Below are 27716 nucleotides of genomic sequence, written 5' to 3'. Positions count from 1 at the left end.
TTGGGTGCAGAATGTGAGAAGTATTAATGCTAGGGGTAGAGCTGCGAGAGGCAGACTGAAAAAGACCTGGGAAGAGGTAATTGAGTGTGAACTCAGGGATACGGGACTGAACAGGGATGCTGCCACAGATCAAGCAGCATGGAGAGCTGCCATTAGGTCACCAAGGCCGACGCATGCAAACATGGAGCCTTCAAAAACAAAACAAAACAAACACTGACTGATCAAAGAAAAAGATCAGAAAGCGAATATGCAGCAGAGAATCATAAAAAAATTGTGCTTTTCTTTTCGTTTCACTTTCCCACACAATAAAATACAGAAATAACCAAAATCTATATATCACCGTAATGGAAATTTATTGTAGTTTTGCATGGTTTAATCCATCCATCCATCCATCATCCAATCCTACATTGCCCCATGAGGAGCGTAGGAGCCTGGGGCTAGGCAGTTGGTCCCGACATTTAAGATGAGAGTGACCAGCCTCACTCAACCCTGAGTGGTATTACATGAGCAATCAACCCCAACCATCCCTTGGATATAAACCTTCACCGGCTCAATCCGATTGGAGCACAATAATTACCCACTAAAACCACCAGGTGCCAAAATCTGGTTATCTGGTTACCACCCAGCATAGTAAATGCTTTCCTGGTGTACAGGAAACCATTTGGCTTGTCACTCAGCGTAGAGTCACCCACAGGCTGAAGGAAGAGGAAAGAATGAAGGAAAGACAGAAGAGGGAGTGTAAAGTCACCCGCAGGCAGAAGGACAAGGAAAGAAAGACAGAAGAGAATGGAAGGAAAGAAGGATGGAGAGGAAAGGGCAGACACCCGAGAGCAGCACTGCATGGTTTAAACCAGACTATATATATATATATATATATATATATAATTTATAAGAGTCATGTGTGCTCTCAGCTTGAATACTGCTCACCCTTGTGGAGTGGATGTGGAGAGGTTGCATTAAAACAAGTAGACAAGATTCAGAACAAAGCTGTTAGAATTATTAAAAACCCTGCTATTACTAATAAACTACCTCCCCTACAAGTAAGAAGGAATGTTGCCTCCCTTGCGTTATTTTACAGATATTTCTATAGCAAATGCTCAGACGAAGTTGCATCCATGGTGCCACCTCTCCATGCCTTCCCTCGTGCTACACGGGCAGCTGGCAGTGCTCATGACTGGAATGTCACTTGGCCATACTGCAGAACTTCTGCCTATCAGAATTCTTTCATTCCCCGAACTGCATCTGTCTGGAACTCGCTTCCCCAGAGTTGTTTCCCTCCAAACTTCAACCTACTGCTGTTCAAGTCTAACTGTTACAGATATTTTATGAACAGAGGACACCAGTAACCTGGTGCATGGATTTTTTTTTTTTTTTTTTTTATTCATTTGTTTTTCCTTCCTCTGTTCTATTAAAAAATATATATATATATATATATATATATATATATATATATATATATATATATACCGTGTATATATATATATATATATATATACCGTGTATATATATATATATATATATATATATATATATATATATATATATATATACTGTATATATATTCATATATATATACTATATATACCTGTATATATATAAATATACTGTATATATATTTATATATATATACTATATATATACATATATATATATATATATATATATATATATATATATATATATATACACAGTATATGTATGTATACAGAAAAGAAGGCAGTTTAATACAGGATGTGCCAGAGTGGACTGCTAGAGGAAGAAGAGGTAGAGGTAGGCTGAAGGAAACCTGGTTGAGGACAATGAAAAGAGAAGCAGGAGAGGAGTGTTGGTGGGACCTAAAGGGGATTTCAAGAGACAAATATTGGTGGAGAGAGTTCATCGAGGCCCTATGCATCCCGTGGAGTGCCACAGGAAATGACTGACTGATCGATTGCTTGATTGATATGTATGTATTATTTGTTCAATATATTTCTATGACAAGGTATAAAATTTTTGTTTTTTTCCTAACTTCAACTCATCATTTTGAATTTTCATTTTCTTTGTTTTCCTTTTTTGAACATACTACAATAAAGCACAACTATTAAGCTTTAAAATGACACCAAAAGTAACAATCAATCATGACAAACGTATTTACATAGGGCAATCAAAGAATAATATCACGGTGCAAAGATGTGGGTCAGTGCGAGAGCAGCTGACTCTAGCACAGACATAATCTGCCCGGCCCAGAAACATGATAGGGTTAATTGTGTGATGAGATGCTAATGTGGCTTCCATCTGGGAACCACACCTCCACATTCTTCCCTGCACCTACCAGTGGCAAGGAGCTGTCTGCCACAAGGGAACATTGGTTCACTGCACAGGATGGCCCTGCGGGGAAGCTGTTTACCTGTGGTTGATGAGTCTGCTTGACCAGACAGGCCAAGATTACTCAACAGCAATAACCCTCTACTGTCAGCCAAATTCTATGGTGTCATATACTTTCTCTTCACATACCAGTGAGAAAGTGTCATATAATCTACTGCATACATCCACAGAACAGAACAACAATTATATCAAAAGAAACCAATATACTATACTTACTAGCAGGACTGGTGAGACCATGAAGACTAGATACCACAATATGTAGGTCACCGAGCAGCAAGGAGTCATCTCGGCCTGACTTGAGCAAGAAAGATCCCATGTTGGTCTTAAGAAAGGAACGGCATGCAGTGATCCAACCCTGAAGCTCCTGCAAGGTCAGAGAACTGCCACCCACACCAGGAGTATTTGCCTGGAAGGATCAAAACTTAATACTAAATGTGCATGTTACTGTGAGTTAAAAGTACTTTAAAGCCCTTGCTTAGATAATATATACTGATATTAATTTTCATTCTTGCTGTCTCTACATCATTTCATTCATCTCAATGGAGATGTTCCGAGCTATATAAATTTTATATAGCTTTCAATCATACTTTCAGCACAAGGGATATCCTTAAAGTTATATCAAGTCATCTAGAGGTGGTACAAATAAAATTCAAAATACACCATCAGATTTAAGGGACTAAGAACAATAAAGTTCACCTGTTTCTTATCATTTAGTGCAAATACAGGTAACATTCTTTCAAAGGCAAATACAGTACCGTACAGATACTTTGTTCTGGCATTCTAACATTAGGTACAGTATTCTGCTATTCTAACTTTAGTACTGCAATATATTCTCAACATGTTTTGGGTCAGTTCTGTAAATAACTGTAGGAATTCATGTACCCTATGTGAAGTAAACATCTGGTAGATAATACCATACCTATACACTGTCAGAGCATAATAATACTGCTGTGAAAAAGATAATAATAATATTGAGTTTATGATCTTAACATTAGTTGATCATACAGTACACAGTATTATTGCTGTGTCCAGTACAGGTTCTGTATTGCACTGGGATACCAATTTATCAGGGTTAGAATAAAGGAAACTTAAGGTGTTGCAATCACTGGCACACAGTAAAATATGTCAATGTGCAAACATACTATGTTTTCTTACTGTGTTGTATATTACTCTATGTTATGATCTATGAGGTGAAATACTGTATAACCAAAGCTGTCTTTGACTGTCACTGTTGTATACATATGACTTTAACTACTTCTGCATGTCCTCATAACTCCAACATTGTAGATATTTACTTTCCCTCACGTCCAATTAAGGGTACTGTACTATGGGTCACAAAAGTGTTGGTGTACAATATGCATGAAACATCTGAGACCACAGAAAGATCACTGAAATATTAGTGTCTGACCTACCACATGTTGGTAGCCCTGATGTCGCAGGTGTCATATATTGCCAACTAGCAATATTCTCTTGCAAACATATATCAAATGTTATGTTTATATAAACAGACATCATTCACACACAGTGAGATGCTTGTAAACATTAGCAGTTGTTCAAATGTTTTCAGTAGGCATCGGACCCGCTGTGCACCGATACTTTTGTGACCCATAGTTCATCCATCTTGTCTCTTAATGTATGGCTGACAACAACTAGAAATTTCACTGTAAGTGTATTATATGAAAGCTCTATGCATTTCATTTCTAAAGTACAAGTACAGTAAATGGACTGGATACTGCAAAACATGGCTTTGCAATGAAAATACAGTATACACATCCACACATGAATGTGTGGAACATGTTTGAGTATGCAAGCCTGCTATTATTGCTGAATTAGCTAAAAGAAGTGAGTTATACCACTTGCCTGGTATTAATGCACACTCTGAAATTGCCAATACAGACTCTCATGTCAAAGCATGGCAGGTAACATATCTGACTCAGTGTGAATCAACTTTGTGCTATTTGGTTCTTTTCAGCAGTATGTTGCTTTCCTCTATCTCATGCATTATTCTACATGCACTTTATGTATCACACAACGTATCCTACTATGTACAGGGGTTGATGCCAACATGGGAATGCAACCAGAAAACTTTACCCACACTACCTAGTAGTAAACCTATTGTGGGAAGGCATGACGGAGGCTCTGCCAACATAGATTTTGGTGCCACGATGGGATAGGGTTCAACCTGTGCTAGAGGGTACAGGACACTGTGGTTCCCAGGCAACCGTTTGCGTCCAATAGAGAGCGGCCCAAACCTGGGAGTAGAGCCTGAGGAGGATGCCCTATCAGTTGGTGTACTGTATAATGGTGGGGCATTTACAGTGCCAAGGCGCACTTGGAGGGTGTCCTGTGGTTGTCCTGGCAGGGTGACCCGAGGCCACTGCCACAGCCACTGGTCATGTCTGGTGGGCTATGGGTCCCAGATCCCATGTCTAGGCCTGGGACTGTGCAGGTGGGTGGGGCCTGTGGTATGTTTCTCCCAGTTATTTATTCTTACCAAACTGGAAGAAGGGTGGTAACAAAGAGGAATACTTGGCTGTCAAGCGTAGGGCTAGAGGGAGAAATACAGGGCGAAGTCCGAGTCACAAAGACTTTTACCTGATAACCTAAATCGTGTGGAAAGGAAGAATATGATATTTAAGGTGGCACATCAGGTGAAGAGGGAGAATTGTGATATTAAAGCAGTGTGTGAAGAATGATGAAGGAAGGGTAGTGGTGAACAGTAGGGATATAAAAGATGCATGAGAAAGCATTATAGCCAGTTGCTGAATGAGGAGTCTGACTGGGACAGAGAAGGTTTGGAGCCAGCAGATCCAGTGTTTGGCCCTTGGCCTTTGATTGATGCTGTTACTGTGAGTGAGACAATAGGCAGGATGCAGCTGAGGAATGCTGCAGGTGTGTCTGGGTTAACTGTTGAAATGTTGAAGGCCTCAGGAGGTACAGGAGTGAGGTTAGTCTGATAAACATGATTATATATGAGTGTGCTATCGATTGTAGTGCTGCTTCTTATCAGTCTTGATAATGTAGACTCGTTGGATCGTTGACTTACAGACTTGTAGGCTTGTAGACTTGTATGCTTGTACGCGCGGTTCGTACGTTCGTGGCCGCCAAATTAATATGTCAGTCTTGTAATTGATTACATAGTAGTCAAAGCCATGCTGTAAGTAATAATGAACAGATCTGTGAGAGATAACCTCAGTTCACTTGTAGTCGATAACAGGAGAAGATAAAGATGAGCACTGGTGTTTGATTGTAGTTAGTGGCACAGCCAGGAGGGGGGGGCCACGGTGCTCATGCTCCCCCCCCCCCTCCGAAATATCTGCGTGTTCGAGAATAGACTGTGAATCTTAAATGTCAAATAATTGTTTAATCCAGGGTGTAATACTCGGTATGTCATATATTTGGAGAACTCAAAAAATATGAAATTCTGAGTAAAAAGTCTTGTATACACATACTTTTTAAGACTTATTTTAATTTAGGTGCGAGACAGATATTTGAATTTACGCAAGGGGAGCCGTTGGCACCCTGATGGGTGAGGAGAGGGGGCAGGAAAGGAAGCAAGAAACCTGCGCCACTCTGCGAAATTATCTATTTTTTTATGTACCTTATGACACATTAATCTTCAAAACGGGAAACTCCGCTACTAATAGGTTTATGTCATTAACTAGTTAGGAGTACCTGTGGACATGTAGCCCTACATGTGGCAGAAATGGCAAGAAAAATAAACTATCATGGCAACGTTTACTGGCCATCAGCTGAGTGTCACTCGCTCTGTCCCTCATCACCCGCCTGCGCCATCAGTCATCGCTCACCAGTCAACTCTCATCTGGTCATGCTGCACCAGTGACCAGTCCATACAACTTGCTAATTACGTTACATGCACACAGTACTTTGACAAGAAGTGAAAAGATGTATTCTGTGGGTCTCCCTGGATCACTTTCTTATGAAACAGAATCAGCCGCAGCAATCAAGTACTGTATATCGGACTTCATGAGTTCAAGTTCTAAAAGGTCAGTTTATGCTTAGCAAAAGCATTACATTGTAGAGGCTATTATTACTGCCAGTAATAATAACAAATGATAATGTTGTGCCATGAGCTCTACGTAAGTGTAGGTGCACGCAGAAACTGGATGCCAATGATTGCTTAAGATGTTCCTTATGATATATTTCAGGCTTTAGCTACCTGTGCCCTGTGTGGCAATCATCACTGAAGTAAACTAATCATCACTGAACTAAGTGAAGTGTTTAACAAATGATGGATTTTCACAGATACTGGCATTGAGTGTGGTAAGTTGGGACAGTGTGGGACATGGGGTGAGTTGATATGGTGGGCACTGCAATGCCAAATGCCAAGACATTTCCAATTTATGATGCCCATTCAATAGCCCTGCCCCAACTTTACAAATGTTGTTAATACTAGTTTTCTACAGAACCACGAATAATGGATGAAAAATGTGCAAATATGAAAGGGTAGCATCTTGACCTTTGTAGAATTTCATTTTTGAAATACACATATTTGGCAATTTTCCTCTCCCACAATCAGTTTTAGAGATACAGGTCTACTTTTTGGTGGGTGAAATCTTCAATTGTTATAGTTTTTTGTGATTTATCCAGAAAATGCATTTTTACAGCAGAGCAGTGTTGAAGGATTAATAGACAATTGTCCCGACTTGCCCACCATTTTTTTTTTTTTTTTTTTTTTAACCCAGTGTGAGTTGGGACAACAATTTCATCGTGATTTTTGCAAGGAAAAACCGACTTTTCATGCATTATATCCTACTATATTTTATAGCTTGCTGTACTTATGGTGGTTTTGGGTGTCAACATGTAGATATTTCTCATTTTCAGGGTGCTTGCATGCCCTAAAGAGAGAAATACTGTGATGTGGATTATGGCAAAAAAGCATATATTGGTATAGTGTTAAAAGTAGGGAAAAAGAGTTGTACAATAAAATTTTTTAAAAAGCATATATTGGTATAGTGTTAAAAGCAGGGAAAAAGAGTTGTACAATAAAATTTTTGGAAAGGTGAGGAACTGAGAAATGCAACTGGCCAGTTTGTGATGATATACTGTATACTGATGATTTTCAGCAGTATATCATGGTGGACCTGTCTTATTAGCAGAAATTGTACCTTGTACGATGCAAGAGGTGGACAAAGCCTTTCATGATTATAAAAAGCATATTTCTCAGTGAAATTTTTCAGCATAAACAGCTACAGGCAACTTAGTGGAACTCTTAACTATGGAGTATGTATAGTGCAGTGCGTCCTTAAGTGTGACGTGTGCGGGGCTAGGTTTATGATGGAAGAGTTGTGAGGTAGGATGGGATTGGAGTGCATTGGTGTTGTGATGAAGAGGGGTAGATTGAGACAGTTTGGGCATGTGGAGAGGATAGGGGATGATAATGGGGTGCAGAAATTGATTAGTGCTAATGGTAGGAGTAGGGTTGCAAGAGTTTGATCAAAAAGGACCAGGAACAAGGTCACTGAGTATGGCCTCAGGGATAAGGGACTGAATAGGGAAGCTGCCAGAGACTGAATAGCATGGAGAGCCGCCATCAGGTGACCAAAGCCAACGAATCAAGCATGTTGGAGCCTTTATCTCCTAAAAGACGGGCATCGTAATGTTTTGACACACGCTCAGGACGGGCATAATCAGCGGGTGCGGTGGTGGGGGATTTGTGGGGTGGAGGTGAGGAGGGGTATGGGGGTTGTGGGGTGGTGTGGGGATGGGGAGGGGGACTGGGTGCTTGGGGAAGGTGGGGGGTGGGGGTGGGGGGTAGGGTTGGAGTGGGGGGATGATGGGTGGGGGTGGTAAATAGGAAGTCAGGAGGAGGGTGGGGGAAAAGGGTGGGGGTGGCAGTGGGGGTTGGAGGGGTGAGGTTGTTTTGGGGGTAGGGGTGGAGGAGGGTAGGGGTGGAGGAGGGTAGGGGGGTAGGGGTGGAGGAGGGTAGGGGGTTGGGGTGGTGGGGATAGGGGGAGGGTGAGAGAGGGTGGGAGATAGGGGGTGGTGGGTGGTGGGGGGGATGGTGGTGCATGGTGGGGGAAGTGGAGGGTGGTGGGGAAATGGTTGGGGGATTATGGGGGATGATGGTGAGGGTGGGGAGGGTAGGGGTGGTGGGAGGGTGGGCATTAGGGGTGGTAGGGGGCTGTGGAGGGTATTGGGAGGTCAGTGGGGAAAGTTGGGGGCAGTGAGGGTTTGGGGGTGGGGTGGCAGACGGTGGTGGGAGGGAGGGCAGGGGGTCGAGGTGGGGGGTGAGGGTGGGGGGTGGTATGTGGGTGTGGTAGTAGGGAGATGGGGTGGGTTTGGGGGGGTTGGGGGGGCATGACCTCATATGCAGACACCTGTCTTTTTGGCCCTAGTACCCTCAGACAGCGTATGTGAACACCTGTCTTTTAGGGTTTAAAAATGAAAAGAAAATTAAACGAACTTCAAATTGATTAATTGGATAAAATGTAAGACTCTTTTTGTGTTTTTTTGAGCAATAATGCCATGATTTTGCCATACATCAACCCACATGGTGAACTGCATTGTGTTTTTATGTTTCTCATGGTTAGAAATTGTGGCCCCTCCCCTGAATTATATTTCTAGCTGCTTCCCTGATTGTAGTTTATTTCTTCAGAGGGAATATCCAAAATTTTATACTAAATATGTCTCATAAGAGAGTATTGAGGTGAGAGCGGTTTTATGCTTGCTAACTCTCTCGCAGCCCACCGTCTCTCTCTCTCTCTAGATTCCTCTTCTTGCTCTCTCCTCTCCAGTCTCCTAATTCCTTCTGTCTTCTCCTCCTCTTTCTTTACGTATATAAGAACTTCCAACACGTGGGTTAGACTGTTGTTGAATGTTCTAGAAGCCTGTGTGTGTGTGTGTGTGTGTGTGTGTGTGTGTGTGTGTGTGTGTGTGTGTGTGTGTGTGTGTGTGTGTGTGTGTGTGTGTGTGTGTGTGTGTGTGTGTGTGTGTGTGTGTGTGTGTGTGTGTGTGTGTGTGTGTGTGTGTGTGTGTGTGTGTGTGTGTGTGTGTGTGTGTGTGTGTGTGTGTGTGTGTGTGTGTGTGTGTGTGTGTGTGTGTGTGTGTGTGTGTGTGTGTGTGTGTGTGTGTGTGTGTGTGTGTGTGTGTGTGTGTGTGTGTGTGTGTGTGTGTGTGTGTGTGTGTGTGTGTGTGTGTGTGTGTGTGTGTGTGTGTGTGTGTGTGTGTGTGTGTGTGTGTGTGTGTGTGTGTGTGTGTGTGTGTGTGTGTGTGTGTGTGTGTGTGTGTGTGTGTGTGTGTGTGTGTGTGTGTGTGTGTGTGTGTGTGTGTGTGTGTGTGTGTGTGTGTGTGTGTGTGTGTGTGTGTGTGTGTGTGTGTGTGTGTGTGTGTGTGTGTGTGTGTGTGTGTGTGTGTGTGTGTGTGTGTGTGTGTGTGTGTGTGTGTGTGTGTGTGTGTGTGTGTGTGTGTGTGTGTGTGTGTGTGTGTGTGTGTGTGTGTGTGTGTGTGTGTGTGTGTGTGTGTGTGTGTGTGTGTGTGTGTGTGTGTGTGTGTGTGTGTGTGTGTGTGTGTGTGTGTAGTAACATCAGGTGTCACAAAGCGCTGTATATGGCATACTGTGCTGTGTGTGACATACTATACTTGCTGAGAGGCAATGTGAACATCACTTCCTCTGGCCCCTAGATTTGACTTTGACTTAACCTCTAGACTACATATGTATGATACTAGCTATTATGTATTATATTAAGATATTTTAGAGTCCTGACATTCTTTCTTCTTTTTACTAAGTTTTTTGTTAAAACAAATGGTCATAAATCAACACTGCTAAAATTATGGGACAAGAAATGGTGTTTCCACTCGAACAGCTTCTCTCCCACATGCACATTTATGCAAGCACAGATGCATGCACGCACACACACACACACACACACACACACACACACACACACACACACACACACACACACACACACACACACACACACAACGCACTGCCTGCCACCTGCCTCTTGTTGCTCTCACCTCACTGCCACTACCCATTATGTACAGTACTTTTTTCTTTTAACTACAGTTTTATTTTTTTGTTACCTTATGCTATCAAATTAGTTTTTCACCTACTTCTGCAAAGATAAATCATCACCTAAAGATACCCTCTTCCTTGACACCCAAAGACTGCTCCAATGCCTGTCAAGGTAGGTGATCACTACTTATGTCACTTTGGACACTCTACAGTATTTAAAACATTTTTATGCCTAGTGATGTTCCTTGAGGTTGTATATGCACCACAGTGAATGGTATGATCAGGAAGGAGTAAAACTTTTGAACAGGACCAAATGGGGGAATTTGGGGGAAATTTGGGATTTCACCATACCAGTGAGCACATTTCAGTCGCACTATAAAATTCCTGGATATATTACAAGGGCAAATTGAGGGTCTGCTATAATACAGTTCTGGTGCTGCTTGGCACTCAATCTAGCACTTTTGAGGATATCTGAGAAAAATTACATATGCAGCACCTATCACTTTTTCATGAGCTTTCCATCGATGTGCACATATCCTCTGTAGCTTTAACAGTTCCAGAAAAACACAGTTTTGGTGCTATTTGGTACTTTCTGGCACTATGATGGTGAATTCTGAAATAAGTTACTTAAGTTAACACGTACTATTTTTCATAAGCTTTCCCACAATATGTGTGTGGATCTGCTGTAGCTTTAATAGTTTCAGAAATAATACAGATTTGATGCTGTGCATGTTATACACTCATCCTACTACTTATTTAAATCTGTTCTTGCTATAACATTGCTGCAATCAAAACAAAAATTAACACCCAGCTCAAATGGAATGTTGATGCATAAACAGTAATCTATTCCTTCAGTGTTCACAAACTTTGATAATTTTAACTGGGCTGGAATTAAGAGGACTTACTATAACAGGTGGGAAGGATTTTGAATCCAAATCAAACAGTTAGCTTCACTTAATTTGGGATACTTTCAACACACAATTATAAAAACAGTTAACAGTCTCAAACTAACTAGAAAAATAAAGAAAGGAAAGAAACTCCATGCAGTGCATCACTCAGGGGTATAACAAAAAATAACCCTCACAAAGCAAGAAGTTAAGAGTGAGTGAGAAGACTCTGTATGCATCACTTCAGGCAAGAATGGAACAAGAGAGTCAAAGAGAACTGTTCCTCGCTCCAGTAAATGAGGTTTTAGGAGGACCCAGCCAAACTTGCAGTACGAAGATGAGCCTAAAACCTGAAAAAGCAATTTCTTCTATAAAAAAGTGTTGCTATACTCAAGATGTTGTTGTTGCTTGACCCCAGTCTTCCTGGTCAAGCAGACCTGTTCCTAAGATATTGCTGTTGCTTAAGCCCAGTCTGTCTGGACAAGCAGACCTGTTGACCACGGATAAACAAATCCTTCTGTGGGGCCATCCTACAGGTACAGTACAGCACATACACTATGTAGGGAACTGATGCCCCTTTGTGGTAGACAGCATCTTGCCAGGGTCGGAGCAAAGTCCTTCCCCATGGTAGAGTGCAGAGAAATATGAGGAACTTTGCTTCCTGGGTGGATGCCACAAATGCTCTGCTCCACCCAGGGTACACAGTGCCACCATATGTAGGCTCCTTGTCAGTGCCCTGTACTTAAATAAATTACATTAATAACATAACCGGACACATAAACTATTCAACTTCACTTTTTCCATATAATCACATAAGCATCATCGAAACAATATGAAACACTATACATGTGATAATCAAAGAGAGCTGGCATGACACGTAATATCAAATTAATTTTATACAAATTATTCTTCCTTGCTGACCTGTAGCACCTGGATGGCTTCACCCCACTGGTCTCTCTCATACTCTGATGAAATGAGGAAGGTGTGAACTGAGCCAGCCCTTTTAGATATTCGGAATGGGAGATTTGGAGATGCTAGTACGAGCTGAGCTTCCAATTCAGCCAGTTTTTTTCGCTGCTTCTCATTACGAGCTACATTCACACGGCCAGCCTGGCAAGATAAAATACAAGAATAGATATCAGAATACAAATGATATTAAATTACATCAGTGCCACTGAGGCCTCGTTAATACCATTCCAAATTTATTTACATTAGTTAACTACTGCCTACAGCCAAATCCAGTGGCTCATCAATTACTACTGAACTATGACAACTTATTTAGGTTTAGCCACATCTCTAAATGCAGTGGTTCTTGAACATCTCTTACTGCAGTGGTTCTTGAACTGTTTTGGCCCAGGTTCAACTACATGTCAACCTCATACCCCGTCTCTAATGTTATTACCTTTGTAACTTTCAATTTCCTGCAAAAAGAGAAAAGAGAAAGGTTATGAAGAGTTAACAAAGGCTACGTGAATTGCTCATTTTTTTATTCCTTCAGGAGGAGGCCGTAGCACGGGCCGAACAGGGTAGTACTCCCGAGGGGAATGGGAATGCTGGTGACAGGGAGAGCTGGAGCTCCTGTTTCACTAGCTATCTAATCATCCCCTTTTGCTGACCTTTTCAGTGTGACAGTAACATGGAGAGTAGACCAGCATACTCTCCCAAACATTGCCTCTAACTGTCTATGCACTACACCACATGCACTTTACATTTCACACAACATATCCCACTATGTTACAGGGGTTGGTGCCAGCAAGGGCATGCGGCCAGAAAACTTTGCCCCAGCTACCTAGTGGCGGACTTCTGGGGGGAGGCGTGGCGGGGGTTCCGCCGGCATAGATAGTGGGTCCAGGGCGAGATGGGGCTTGGGCCTGTGCTAGAGGGTACAGGGCATTGCGGTTCCCAGGCTGCCGCTTTCGCCCAATAGAGAGGGGCCCGAACCTGGGAGTAGCGCCCCAGGAGGCTGCACTATCAGTGGGTGTATAATGGCGGGATAGTTGCAGTGCCAAGGCGCGCTTGGAGGGTGTCTCTGCAGCTGTCCTGGCAGGGTGCCCCGAGGCCACTACCACAGCCACTGGTAAGCAGGTGGGCTAGGGGTCCCAGATCCATTGCCTGGACCTGGGACTGTGCAGTGAGTGGGACCTGTGCTATGTCTGTCCCCCTTTATTAATACTGAAGATGACAAAACAAAATAAGTTTCAAAGCAAGCCTGAGCACAGCAAATCACCCATGGGGATGAGGGTGGGTTCATGGAATGTGGGAAGTTTGAGGGGAAGAGCGGGGGAAGTCGTTGAGGCATTCAGTGGGAGGTGGGTGGATGTGGCGTGTTTGCAGGAAGTCCGGTACAGGGGTGGATCAGCCAGAAAGATTGTTGGGAAGGACTGTTGCAATAAGTTGTTTTGGCAGGGGGGGACAGACGGATATGGAGGTGTTGGTGTGATGGTTGCGGAGAAATGGGTGGAATACGTTATGAATGTTTTGAGAGTAAGCGATAGGATATTGGTAGTGAAAATTCTGTTGGGTAGAAAGGTAGCTGTGATTATATTGGCATATGCACCACAGGCAGGACTGGATGAAGCAGAGATAGATAGATTTTGGGATGATTTAATACGTGTAGTGGGTGGTATGCGGGATGATGAGATAGTGATTTTGGGAGGGGACTTAAATGGTCATGTAGGTGAAGCAGCACAAAGTTATGAAGGAGTGCATGGGGGATGTGGATATGGTATAAGGAATGCAGAAGGGGAAAGGATACTCGAGTTTGGGGAGGCAACGGACATGATTGTGTGCAACACATATTTTAGGAAAAGAGACAGTAGGTTAATTATGTATGAGTCTGGGGGAAATAGCAGTCAGATAGATTATTTTCTGGTTAGGAGGGCCAATAGGAGGTTAGTGAGGGATGTTAAAGTTATAGGAAGTGAGGAGTGTGTGCAGCAGCACAAAGTATTGATTTGTGATATGGTGCTTAAAGAACACGTGATGAAAAAGAGGACTTATGTATCTAGAAGGAAAATATGGAAGCTGAAAAACCAAGTAGTAAGGGATGCCTTCTATAGTGAGTTGAGGAGAGTGGTGGCTGAACAGGGAGCTGTAGACAAAGGCGTTAATGAACAGTACAGAGCCCTCAAGAACAATTTCTTGAGAGTTACTGATGTAACATGCGGTTGGACAAGAGGACCACCAAAACATAAAGTAACTTGGTGGTGGGATGAGGGTGTAGAAGCTGCAGTTAAGGAGAAAAGAAGGCTTTTCCGGGAATGGAAGAAGGGAGGTAACAAAGAGGAATATTTGGCTGCCAAGCATAGGGCTAGAAGAGAGGTATACAGGGCAAAGGCTGTGTCACAGAGACTATTACTTGATAACCTAAATCATGGGGGAATGAAAAATATGATATTTAGGGTGGCAGGTCAAGTGAAGAGGGATAATCGGGATATTATAGGTGAGCAGTGTGTGAAGAATGATGAAGGAAGGGTAGTGGTGAACAGTGAGGATATTAAAGATGCATGGAGACAGCATTATAACCGGTTGTTGAATGAGGAGTTTGACTGGGACAAGGAAGGTTTGGAGCCAGCAGATCCAGTGTCTGGCCCTTGGCCTTTGATTGATACTGCTACTGTGAGTGAGGCAACCTCTCCTGACATTGAGAGGACTATCCCTATGTGCTAAGGGGTCTTTGTATGCAGCATGTGTTAGGAGTGTAATGCTGTATGGTAGTGAGACCTGGGCAGTGAAGGAGGAAGATATTTGCCAGCTCAGACGTACAGAAATGACAATGATTTGGTGGATGTGCAGTGCGTCCCTGCGTCCAAGGCCTGGAGGGGCTGGGTTTACGATGGAAGAGTTGAGAGGTAGGATGGGACTGGAGTGTATTGGTGTTGTGATGAGGAGAGGTAGATTGAGATGGTTTGGACATGTGGAGAAGATGGGGGATTATAATTGGGTGAGGATGGTGAGAAGTGTTAATATTGGGGGTGGGGTTATGAGGGGTACACCGAGAAAGGCATGGAACGAGGTCATTAAGTGTGACCTCAGGGTTAAGGGACTGAACAGGGAGGCTGCAATGGATCGTCCAGCATGGAGAGCCGCCATTAGGTGACAAAGGCCGACACATGCAAGCATGTTGGAGCCTTTAAAAACAAAAATGAAAACGATGCCTTTCTGCATACCTCCAAGAATTAATATCAATACCCCCTGAAGGTACTGAGGCACTACTTTATGAACACCTGTTTTAATGACATTGTAAGTCGCTTTATATAACAGTAAATACTGCATATTTGGCAGTTTAACGCTTTTCCAGCAGGCTGTATAACAACATTTTAGAATAAAATAACCTGCACTAAAATATGTCCAGTCATGCAGAGACTATTGTGGTAGAGTAGCTGTTTCTTTCCGTCGTTCAATGAAGAATGAAACAAAAAAAAGTTTAAACAATTATGGGTCTACACATATCTGTACAGCACAGTAAGGTTCAGTATTGCACTACTCAGTAAGTCATTAAATAATGGCCATTATTTATTACCCTAATCCCAATTCCTGCATGAAGACTGGGTGATGCTGGATTCAGACAAAAAGAAGGAGATAACATAAAAGTAGAAAAATTCTCAATAGTATGCTTCACAAGCCTAAACATATATTTATACTGCATTTTTCTTTGGAGATGTGCTTCACATATATCCACAAGCAGGGCAACTTTTTTTACTGCCAGGTTTAAAAAAGGGGAGTCAAACCCTGTTAAGTGTTTCTTCCATATTTCATTCCACTGTTTTGGTCCCACCAATTCTCTAGCTGTATCAACTTCCAAACCATACTTACTCTCAGTCATTTAACATGTTCCACCTTCTTGGTATACCATGCCTCCTCCCACCTTCAAACTCACTTAAATACACTTTCATAACATCCTGTCTGTATCTATTCTCTTTATATTGCAAAACTGTACCATCAGAGTAGTGAACAGTACTCACTCTTTAGTTAATATAAGCTTATGTTCATACTCCACATCTTTTAAAAACCACTATGATTCTAATCTTGTTGATTCTATGCAAAATATACACACCAGTATTACTTCACAGTCCCATTTTCACTGCTCTTTTTCCTAACCTTTCTCAATTAAGACATATTAAAGCCTCACAACTGTACGTTAATGGGAGCATTGCTGCACTTTCACGCAATCCTTTTGCAGCCTCCATAGCCTACAAAGGCCTCTGCTTGGTATCACTGCCTTTATAGCACTGGCCTCTTCGTTATTATACAAGAGCTCTAAAATGGCACACATTAAATGTGGTCATTCAGATAGTGTACAGGCATCCATTTAACAGAAAGACAGTAGAGATACATATACTGTGTTGTACATTATAGTTACACACTATTGCAGGTGCAGGTGCTAATGATGACTTCAGAGTACTGAATTGTAGGTCAAAATATATACAGTATATAATAACATATTACATAGGGTGGGAATATGGAATGTGGAACAAAGATCTAACACTTCTTTGTAAAGACTGGGAGAAGAAGGGGGCCCAAGGTAAAATTCACCTCTGTTTTTGTATCATAGAAGATACAAAGCCATTAGCAAGACAAGTGGTGGGTGGAGATGTAGTTATACAAGTATCTCAACTGTAATACAAAAAAAGGAATGTAATTAGCCCTCCACTACTATGGTCTTAAATGATATGCAAGTAAATGTATTACCTACATGTCAGTACTGAATCCCTTTTCCCTTACAGACAGATATGAAATGAATATAGATTTCTACAAACCCCTTTGTTATCAGCAGAAGCCTTTTCATATCGACTGAGCTGATCTCTGACAGTGGATGCTTGAGACTTCAGTGAAACCAAATTGGGAGGATTGGACTCCTTCAAGGTCTCTGGGCCACTGTCACACAGCACTGCGATGTCATGCAGACTGATGTACCATTTTACCTCAAACGTGAACTTTTCTGAGCGACCGGTGGGCTGGTAAGGATAATACTGAATTACTTATGGACAATAATGATTACTGGTGTTAACTTTAAATGACTGAAGAAATCATTTATATAATGCAGAAAGTTGCACAAATCCAAATCCATCAAACCATTCCATTTCGCTTATACTTCAAAACCTGCAGAATGCTCCATATTTAATGAGAGAGAGAGAGAGAGAGGGAGAGAGAGAAAGAATGAGAGAGAGAGAGAGAGAGAGAGAGAGAGTACATCTCTCTCTCTCCACAACATCTAACCCCCACCACCCTATCTCCAACATTCCCACCTCGACCACACACACACACACACACACACACACACACACACACAGACTGTTAAAGAGAGAGAGAGTACATCTCTCTCGCTCCACAACATCTAACCCCCACCACCCTATCTCCAACATTCCCACCTCGACCACACACACACACACACACACACACACACACACACACACACACACATACTGTTAAAGAGAGAGAGAGAGAGAGAGAGAGTGAGTGAGTGTGTGTGTTTCAACATGAAATGTGCTCAATACAAATCAGTTTAAAAGCAAGTAAAAATACTGGTTGCCATCATTTTCTATGTTAACAAAGCATTAACCTGAAACATGAATTTTCCAGTATCATCAAGATGCATGAGTGCCACCCAAGACTCACTTTGTACTTGGCACAGACGATAACATCATTGAAGAGGAAGAGATGTCGCAGTTTACGGTGTCCCTCAACCAGTTCTACGATGAAAGAGTTGCGAACCAGGTGTCGCTGTGGACGTTCCTGTGACTGCAAAGGTTTATTAATTACTGTGCACTCTCCACTATCATCATATATGGTATTTATAGTAAATTACATTCATGTTAAGCTTTTGGCCTTTATCGAATTTCAAGTAGCTAGCACAAAAATAATTTTGTCTTTGTTCTGTGGAGCAGGTTCATGACCCTACTCCACAGAACAAAGAAAAAATTAAGAAAAAAAAATTATAAGTTTGACTAATAATGCCTCTAATGCCCCTCTTCTTTTGACCATCCTTACTCTAGGCTGCTTTCCATACTAATGGATGTAACCTACAAATGTCATTATTGCACTCTTATCTGTACTTAATGATATAATAAAAGAGGTACCATTACCTTACCTCTTCAGTTGAATATGAGGCTGTTATGTGTACATTTGAATGACTGAATGACAGACCAAGCGGTGGGAAGCATGATGTTCAATCTTTTCCTCATCAAGACAATTCCATATCGGAAAATCCTTATCATATTAAACTACTTTACTCTGGTGATGTTCTTTAAAATACAGTATTCACTATTAGAATTAGAGTAACTGGATATCTCATAAATAGGTGTGCCAACAGTAGCAGCTGTAGCCCCAGGTTCATCTGAAACATGAACCAGGTGGTCTGCAAGTTAAAGTTCCCCTTCTCCTGCAGTCATCCATCCTCCTTTTGGGGAACTGGAAGAGGACTCAGGGATGTCTGAATAATCAAGCAGTTGCACCATTTGGTCATATCAGTGCCACTATGTGAAGGCATACCTTCCCTGTACCAGAGATACCAGAAAGACCAAGAGGCACAAAAATACACAGTACATGGTGCAGAGAGACTGGAAAATGTTGAAAGTATGATAAGATGATGTACTAACTGGGAACATGGCCTCAGTATGCAGCATGGAGAGGTGTGTAAGGAAGTTCTGGGTTAGTCTTAGGGCCTCACGCAGGATTTCATGATCAGGGTGGTAGACAGGCGTGTACTTGAGCAAGTCCTGCAACAGAGAAAGCCACTGTCAGTTCTCATAAATACATCAAAACCTAACTATAACTACCTATTATTATTTCATACAGTTCTGTTTAAACTTAAAAAAGGAGCAAAGCTGAATCCTCCAGCACTCCAATGCTGGTGCTGAAAATGTCTAAGTAAATTATACTGTCAAAATATTAAGGGAGTGGGAGATAATCTGCAGTCAAAAGTATTATCAATAAAATTGATAATGCAAAAGTAACTAGGCTAAGTATGAAGCCAAAACTTATACAGTACTATAAAGAAAATTTGCTGTACAACCACATATACAATAATGTACTGAACTTAGTATACAATTTACAAGAAGTTTTATGTGGCCAAAACTCCAATTTTCCCTTACACTTTGTGAGATCACCTTAACTGTCCTTAACGCCCACAAACAGTGTGTGGGTAGTGACAGGACTAATATAACAACAAGTGAACTGAAGAGACGGATGTTAGGACTTTGCTGTTCTCATATAATGCTGCAAACAAAATTTAGAGACAGATATGCATGAAGCAGCAATGTTGAAGCTGAGACTGGCCACTGAGCTCAGCTTCCTCCACACTATTCCCTGCAGTGTATCAAAACTACAGTATTATGAAGTTCTACTATGTTTAGGTTCCCTGACTGGGTTCTCAAGAAGGCTGTGTGACTCAACAGGTGCCAAACTTGGGTGCATTCGTGACTTCCTAACTGGGGGAGAGAGGAGGGGGAATGATTAGCAAAAGCTTGTTTGGTACCCTTACTAATGGATAATTATGATACTCAATGAAGTGGGCATATCAGTAACTTGCAACAACCACCAAGGTCTGTGGGGCTGGGGAAACATCTCAAAGCAATCACCAGCTGAGGTAGAGGGTGAGTGAAATCTCAACTGTGTGGAATGTGACACACAAAACTTCCACCAAGGTTTTGCAAAAATAAATAATTTCTAAAATAATGTTGTGGTTGGTGGGGGCGATCACCATCCACTCACTCGATGTAGTGCTGCTTTTGGGTGTCTGCCCTTTTCTCCCCTCCCTTCTTTCCTTCCGTCCTCTTCTGTCTTTCTTTACTTCATTCTTTCCTTATTCTTCTGCCTGTGGGTGACTTTACACGTCCTCTTTTGTCTTTCTTTCTATTCTTTCCCCTTCTTCTGCCTATGGGTGACTCTACACTGGCTGTCAAGCCAAACGGTTTCCCGTACACTGGGAAACCATTTACTATGCTGGGTGGTAACCATATAACCAAATTATGGTGCCTGGTTGTTTAGTGGGTAACTGCAGCGCTCCAATCAGACTGAGCCAGTGAAGGTTTATATCCAAGGAATGGTTGGGGTTACTGCTCACGTAATGAAACTCAGGGTGAGTGAGGCTGGTCACTCTCATCTTAAATGTCAGGACCATCATGTCTAGCCCCGGGCTCCTATGCTCCTGATGGGGCAAGGTAGGATTGGATGATGGATGGATGGATAAAATAATGTATCACTTTCCATGAATGCCTCCACTTCATATATCTATCTATCTATCTATTGCCAGATGCCTCAATCCCGTTTGGGGTGGCCACAAACAAATCACCTCCAAGTCGCCCTGTCCCCCGCCATTTCACTGCCCTGCTCCCAACTCACACCCCCCTCTCTCATATACCTCTCCACCCCATCCCTCCATCTCATCCTCGGCCTCCCCCTCCCTCTTCCCCCCTCCACCTCACTCACATACACTCTCTTCGTCAGTCTTTCGCCCTCCATCCTCTCCACATGGCCAAACCATCTCAGTGTGTTCCTCATAACGCTTCCTATCACATCCACATCCACACCACAACGCTCCTTTATATCCTCATTCGTCAGCCTGTCTCTCCACGTGACTCCACAGGCTCCTCTTAAATAACTCATTTCCACTGCTCTCACTCTTGACTTGTGTCCTTCCAACAATGTCCAAGCTTCACTTCCGTACGTTAGAGTTGGTATCACAATACTGTCATGTAGTAACTTTTTCACTTCCATGCTCACTTCCCTGTTTCTTATCACTGCTTTCAAGGAACCAGCAACCTTTCTTCCCTGCTGTACCCTTTCAAGCACTTCACACTCCAAACCTCCATCCTTACTCATCACACTACCCAAATACTTAAACGTACTCACATTTTCCAATTCCTCACCATCTAACCTTGCTGTACATTCACTAACTTCACCTCTCTCAAAGACCATCACTTTACTCTTCCCTACATTCACCTTTAGGTTCCATTTCTTACACACTCTCTCAAACTCATCCACCAAGCCTTGCAGCTCCCCTTCGTCTTCACTCAACAACACAGTATCATCAGCAAACAACAGTACAGGGAGTTTCCAAACACTATCCTCTCTCACCAGGGCCACTCCAACATCCACTACCCTACCTTGTACCTCTTTTATTACCCCATCCATGTACAGATTGAACAACCATGGAGACATGACACATCCTTGTTTCAAACCAACTTTCAAAGAGAAAAATTCACTTAGTTCACCATCCACACGCACTGCAGCCTTCGCACCATCGTACATACTCTTCACAGCATTCAACAACTTCCCATCTACTCCATATATTCTTAACACTTTCCACAATCCTTGTCTATCCACCCTGTCATATGCTTTCTCCAAATCCATGAAAGCCGCATACAACTTCTTTCCCTTCTCTATGGGACAAAAATACATATTTGGCTAAAAAAAAAAAAAAAAAAAAAAAAATATTTACTTACTTATTATTTCTTCTAAAGTCTGTCATTCAACTGTGTGGAAAGTGACACACAAAACTTCTCCTAAGGTTTTGCAAAAATAAATAATTTCTAAAATAATGAATCAATTTCTGTGAATTCCTCCACTTCATATGTATGGGACAAAGATACATATCCCCCCCAAAAGCTTTATTTACTTATTTTTTCTTCTAGAGTTTGTCATTCAAAAAATTAAACCTTTCACTAATACTGCTGTATTTCAGCATCTGATACTGGGTTACACCAGATTACTACATTTAATTCAGTAATACAAGACAATCTGTCTTTTTAACCTTTTCATCGGCACTGTCAAACTAGTTTACTCGTGTAAAGCAGGGCAACTTTATTTGCCTCTAAAGACTCCCTACCAATCAACAGGAAAAAGCAACGCTGCCAAAGGAAGAACCATGGGCAAACTCTTTGCTAAATATAGAGTTACTTCTGTAATTGATGCCCATGGATGATATGGCCCCAGTGGCGCAGCTGGGGGGGCCACAGGGGCCTGGGTCCCCCCCGAAATTTCTAAGTGTGTCTGAGAACAGACTGCAAATCTTAAATGTCGAATACCTGTTTAAACCAGGGTGTAATACTCGGTATATTACATATTTGGAGAACTCAAAAAATATGCAATTCTGAGTAAAAAGTCTTGTATACACATATACTTTTTAAGACTTACTTTAGATGCGAGACAGAGATTCGAATTTACACAAAGGGAGCCGTTGGCGCCCGGATGGGTGAGGAGAGGAGGCAGGAAAGGAAGCAAGAAACGTGTGCCGCTCTGCGAAATTTTCTATTTTATTACAGTATATACCTTATGACACATTATCTTCAAAACTGGGAAACTCTGCTACTAATAGGTTTATGTAATTAACTTGTAAGGAGTACCTGTGGGCATGTAGGCCTACATGTGGCAGAAATGGCAAGAAAAATAAACTATAATGGTAACGTTTACTGGCCATCAGCTGAGTGTCACTCACTCATCACCCGCCCGCACCATCAGTCATCATTCAACCCTCATCAGATCGTGTTGCACCAGTGACCAGTCCATACAACTTGCTAATTACGGTACTTGCATGCAGTACTATGACAAGAAGTGAAAAGATGTATTCCGTGGGTTTCCCTGGATCACTTTCTTATGAAACGGAAGCAGCCACAGCAATCAAGTATATTAGACTTCATGAGTTCAAGTTCTAAAAGGTCAGTTTATGTTTAGCAAATGCATTACATTGTAAAGGCTATTATTGCTGCCAGTAATAATAACAAATGATAATGTATTGCCATGTGCTCTGCATAAGTGTAGGTGCACGCAGAAACTGGAAGCCAATGATTGTTTACGATATTCCTTGTGATATATTTCAGGCTTTAGCTACCTGTGCCCTGTGGGGCAACCATCACTGAAGTAAACTAATCATCACATGAACTAACTTCATGGGGATCCATCACTGAACTAAATATTTAACAGATGACGGATTTTCATATACAGTACATCAGCGTTGAGTGTGGTGAGTAGGGACAGTGCAGGACACGGGGTGAGTTGGAACAGTGGGCACTGCAATGCCAAATGCCAAGACATTTCTATTCTATGGTGCCCATTCAATAGCCCTGCCCCAACTTTACAAATGTTGTTAATACTAGTTTTCTATAGAACCACGAATAATGCATGAAAAATGTTCAAATATGAAAGGGTAGCATTTTGACCTCTGTAGAACTTCATTTTTGAAAATACACATATTTTGCCAATTTTTCTCTCCCACAGTCAGTTTTAAAGCTAAAGGTCTACTTTTTGGTGGGTGAAATCTTCAACTGTTATAGTTTTTCGTGATTTATCCAGAAAATGGATTTTTACAGCAAAGCAGCGCTGAAGGGATTAATTGACAATTGTCCCGACTCACCCACCATTTTTTTTTTACCCACGGTGAGTTGGGACAACAATTTCATTTGTGATTTTCGCATGGATAAATCTACTTTCCTTGCATTATATACTACTATATTTAATAGCTTGCTGTATTTATGATGGTTTTGGGTGTCAACAAGTAGATATTTCTCATTTTCAGGTTGCTTGCATGCCCTAAAGAGAGAAAATACTGTGATGTGGATTATGTCAAAAAATCATATATTGGTACAGTGTTAAAAGTAGAGAAAAAGAGTTGTACAATAAAATTTTTGGAAAGGAGAGGAACTGAGACATGCAACTGGCCAATTCTGATGATATACTGTACAATGATGATGATTTTTGGCAGTATATCATTGGTAGACTTGTCTTATTAGCAGGAACTGTACCTATTATGATGCAAGAGGTGGACAAAGCCTTTCATGATTTTAAAAAGCATATTTCTCAGTGAAATTTTTCAGCATAAATTTAAACAGGCAACTTAGTGGAACTCTTAACTACGGTATGTGTATAGTGCAGTGCGTCCTTAACCCCTAGGGTACGCAATTCTCCAGCCTTGAAAGCCCCCCAGGACGCAAAAACAGGCCTATTTTTCGACTTTCTCAAAGGTTAAAGGTTTTATGTCCAATTTATAAAGCTTCAATTTACACACCTGAAAACGCAAACCCCACCCTTCTAGACCTAGTAGTTACTGAGCTATGGCCCGTCAAAGTTGATAATAGTTACCCATCACGGCCCCGGCGAGAAAGAAAATACGCTGCTCGCACCTGTTTTCTTCACAATAATATGTACAAAAATCACCAAAGTCAATTTTTTTTATGTGTATTGATGTTATAAACCATTGTAATGTGCTTAGAAAAATATAAAATGGTGACAAACCCCAATTAATATGATAAACAGAAAAAATTATTCTCCCCTCCCCATACCTCCAATCCCCTCCCTACCGTTCCCTTCCCTCCCCTCCTCTTTCCTCCCCTCCCCTCGCCTAACTTCCCCTCCCCCCTCCCCTCTCCGCCGAGCTGTCAAATCTGGCTAGGGAAAATGGTAATGAACCCCCTAATAAAAATATGATAAATAGTAAAAATTATCCTCCCCTCCTCTCCCCTCCCCATTACTCCAGGCCCCTCCTTCCCCTTCCCTTCCCTCCCCTCCTCTTGCCTCCCTTCCCTTCCCTCCCCTCACCTAATCTCCCCTCCCTCCTCCCTTCCCCTCCGAGCTGTCAAATCTAGCTAGTTTTTGTTTCGTTTCTTTTCGTTTTTGAAGGCTCCAACATGTTTGCATGCATGGAGGTAGGAAAGAGGTGGAGTCAGCATGGCTCACTAATCCCGGGGAGTGAGGTGAAGACGCTGATCTGTCACCCCGACGCCTCCAACATGGCAGCACCCAGATGATACATACCGTACCCGTATGTACAGGATTTCCAAAAACTGACTGCCGAAAAAAACAAAGGATATTATTCTTTTCCATCAAAAGATACATTTGCCACAAGAATTTTGTGTGAAAGGATATTCAGAGAAACAGTTTTGCAAAGTGGTTGGTCAAACCATTACTCCAAAGACTAACTATGCTTTTCAAGCTATTGTTCTCCGTGTCTTTCCTGAGTTGTGGAACAAAACTATATTTTCAATTTAGAAAGTCACGTCTGCATGCGACCCTCTTCATAACCACCTACTATTGCTAATCAAAGCGGTTGCTGAGGTGAGGTATTCCTATGCAGGAAAACAGTTTACTGTAAGAATCACTGCTCTAAAAGCATTAAAAGTAGAAATATGATGAATTAGTTAGTGCTGGGAGAGGGAGGGGTAGACCGAGGATGAGGTGGAGGGATGGAGTTGAGAGGTATATGAGGGAGGGGGGGGTGAGTTGGGGGGAGGGGAGTCAAATGGTGGGTGACAGAGTGACTTGGAGGCGTTTTGTCTGCGGCCACCCTTTGCGGGATTAGGGCGTAGGGCTATAGATAGATAGAGATAGTTAGTGCTGGTTAGTGGCATATAAATATGTAAGCAAAGAAACATCAGTGAATTGGTGGTAGCCTATATAAAGCTTGTAATGTCTTTATATTGGCTTCTGTATCATTCTAGTATGCAGAAAAACATAAGTAAACTATTAGTTATTTACAAAATAAATCTACCGCATCAGTGGGTGTAATCAATAAACAATAGCATCATTAAGGTGAGAATGAGAGGGCAAAGGAAGGAGTATGTATAGTTGTGAGTAAAAGATGGAAGAAGAGCATAAGACAGTATGGATCACTTGGGTCAAGGATTGTGTGGGTAAGGCTGAAAGTTGGAATACAAATGTGGGCGATTGTATGTGTGTATGAGTCAATGCAAGATCGTGCTAGCAGAGTGAGAGAAGAGTTCTGGACAAATGTGGAAGTGTGCATGGAAAAGTTTGGAAGGAATGAGAGAGTGTTTTTGATCAGTGATATGAATGGTAAAGTAGGGAATGAGAAGGTAGATGGAATAGTTGGTGAGTGGGGTGTGCCTGCTGAGATAGATGAGAATGGCAGTGCGTTAGTGGACATTTATGCTGGGAGGGGGTTGGTGATAGCCAATACCCTCTTCAGGCATAAAATGATCCACAGGTATACATGGCGAGTGATGAGAAGGGTGAGTGGTGAAATGAATGAAAGGACGGCAATGATTGATTGTGTGTGTGGATGAAAGGATGGAAGATGTGTAATGGATGCAAGAGCTTATAGAGGTTGGGGGAGTGGACTTTCTGACCACTACTTGGTGGTGGCCAGAATTAGGATCCAAGTAAGATGGAGAAACAGAAGAAGGGAAAGGTGAGAGGAAGGAGTAGTTGCAAGGAGAGTGGAAAGGTTACAAGAGGATGAGAAAAAGGCAGAGTATAAGAGAGAAGTGGAGGAACGATTGGGCAAATATGAATTGGAGCAGATGGGGGACGTGGAATAGTGTGTGCAGGATATTTACAAAAGAAATATGTGCAGCATGTGATGTGGTGTGTGGGAGGAGGAGAAGAAGGAGGGGGGTGCAAGGAACAGCATGGTGGACTGAAGAGGTGAGAAAGGCTGTGGCACAAAAGAAGAAAGCATACAATGAATGGATGAGAAATAGGGACATGGAAGAAGTTGAGAGGCGGAAGAGAGAGTTATATGCAGAAAGAAAGAGAGAAGTGAAAAGATTAGTAAAAGAGAGTAAGAAGAGAGTGGATGAGGAATTTGGAAGGAATTTGAGAGTGAAGTGGAGGGACTGTAAGAAAATGTTCTGGAAAGAGGTGAAGAGAGTAAGACAGGGTGGATGTGAGGTTAGCAGGGGAGTGAAAGATAAAAATGGTAGATTACTAGTGAAGAGAGAAAAAGTGAGCAGATGGAGGGAACACTTTAAGGAATTGCTGAACATACAGGAAGGAAGTAATGCGAGTATAAGTGGCTGGGGAATGGCTGGGAGAAGGAGGAGAAGACAGGAAGAAATCAGTAGGACAGAAGTTGTGAAAGCAATGAAGAAAGTTAAATTGGCGAAAGCCCCAGGAATTCATGGAGTGTGTGGTGAAATGCTGAAGCATGGGGGAGAGATTGTAGTAGAATGGATGTGGAAGATGTGTAAATTGGCCTGGGAGGAAGGCAGAGTCCCGGAGGATTGGAAGTCAGGTATAATTATTCCCTTGTACAAAGGGAAAGAGGAAAAAGAAGTGTGTGGTAATCATAGGGGCATTTGTCTTCTTAGTATAATAGGAAAAGTGTATGGTAGGATACTTACTGACAGAGTTAGAGAAAGAACAGAGGAATTAGTTGGAGAAGAACAGGGAGGCTTCAGGAAGGGAAGAGGTTGTGTGGATCAGATATTCATTCTTAGATCTTTAGTGGAAAAGTTTCTAGAGAAGGGAAAGAAGTTGTATGCAGCTTTCATGGATTTGGAGAAAGCATATGACAGGGTGGATAGACAAAGATTGTGGAAAGTATTAAGAATATATGGAGTAGATGGGAAGTTGTTGAATGCTGTGAAGAGTATGTATGATGGTGCTAAGGCTGGTGTGCGTGTGGATGGTGAACTAAGTGAATTTTTCTCTTTGAAGGTTGGGTTGAAACAGGGATGTGTCATGTCTCCATGGTTGTTCAATCTGTACATGGATGGGGTAATAAAAGAGGTACAAGGTAGGGTAGTGGA

The 27716-nt window shown here is 42.1% G+C and overlaps 1 protein-coding gene across 1 annotated transcript in view; it reads right to left on the bottom strand.

Moving 5' to 3' along the window:
- RhoGAP1A (Rho GTPase activating protein at 1A) overlaps positions 1 to 27716 on the bottom strand; it is a 514749-nt gene that overhangs the window by 49987 nt on the left and 437046 nt on the right. Inside the window, exons 11-15 of the mRNA XM_080267422.1 lie at positions 18831 to 18950; positions 17851 to 17973; positions 16992 to 17189; positions 12154 to 12342; positions 2577 to 2770 (exon numbers count right to left, since the gene is read on the bottom strand). Of these exons, the coding sequence (XP_080123548.1) occupies positions 2577 to 2770; positions 12154 to 12342; positions 16992 to 17189; positions 17851 to 17973; positions 18831 to 18950 (824 nt within the window). The remainder of the gene's footprint in view (positions 1 to 2576; positions 2771 to 12153; positions 12343 to 16991; positions 17190 to 17850; positions 17974 to 18830; positions 18951 to 27716) is intronic.

Source organism: Coenobita brevimanus, chromosome 24 (assembly GCF_032717465.1).
Source record: "Coenobita brevimanus isolate Jiangsu-jjx chromosome 24, ASM3271746v2, whole genome shotgun sequence".
Classification (NCBI taxonomy): Eukaryota; Metazoa; Arthropoda; class Malacostraca; order Decapoda; family Coenobitidae; genus Coenobita; species Coenobita brevimanus.
Note: the sequence above shows the minus strand (reverse complement) of the source record. Positions and strands in the feature narration are given on the sequence as shown.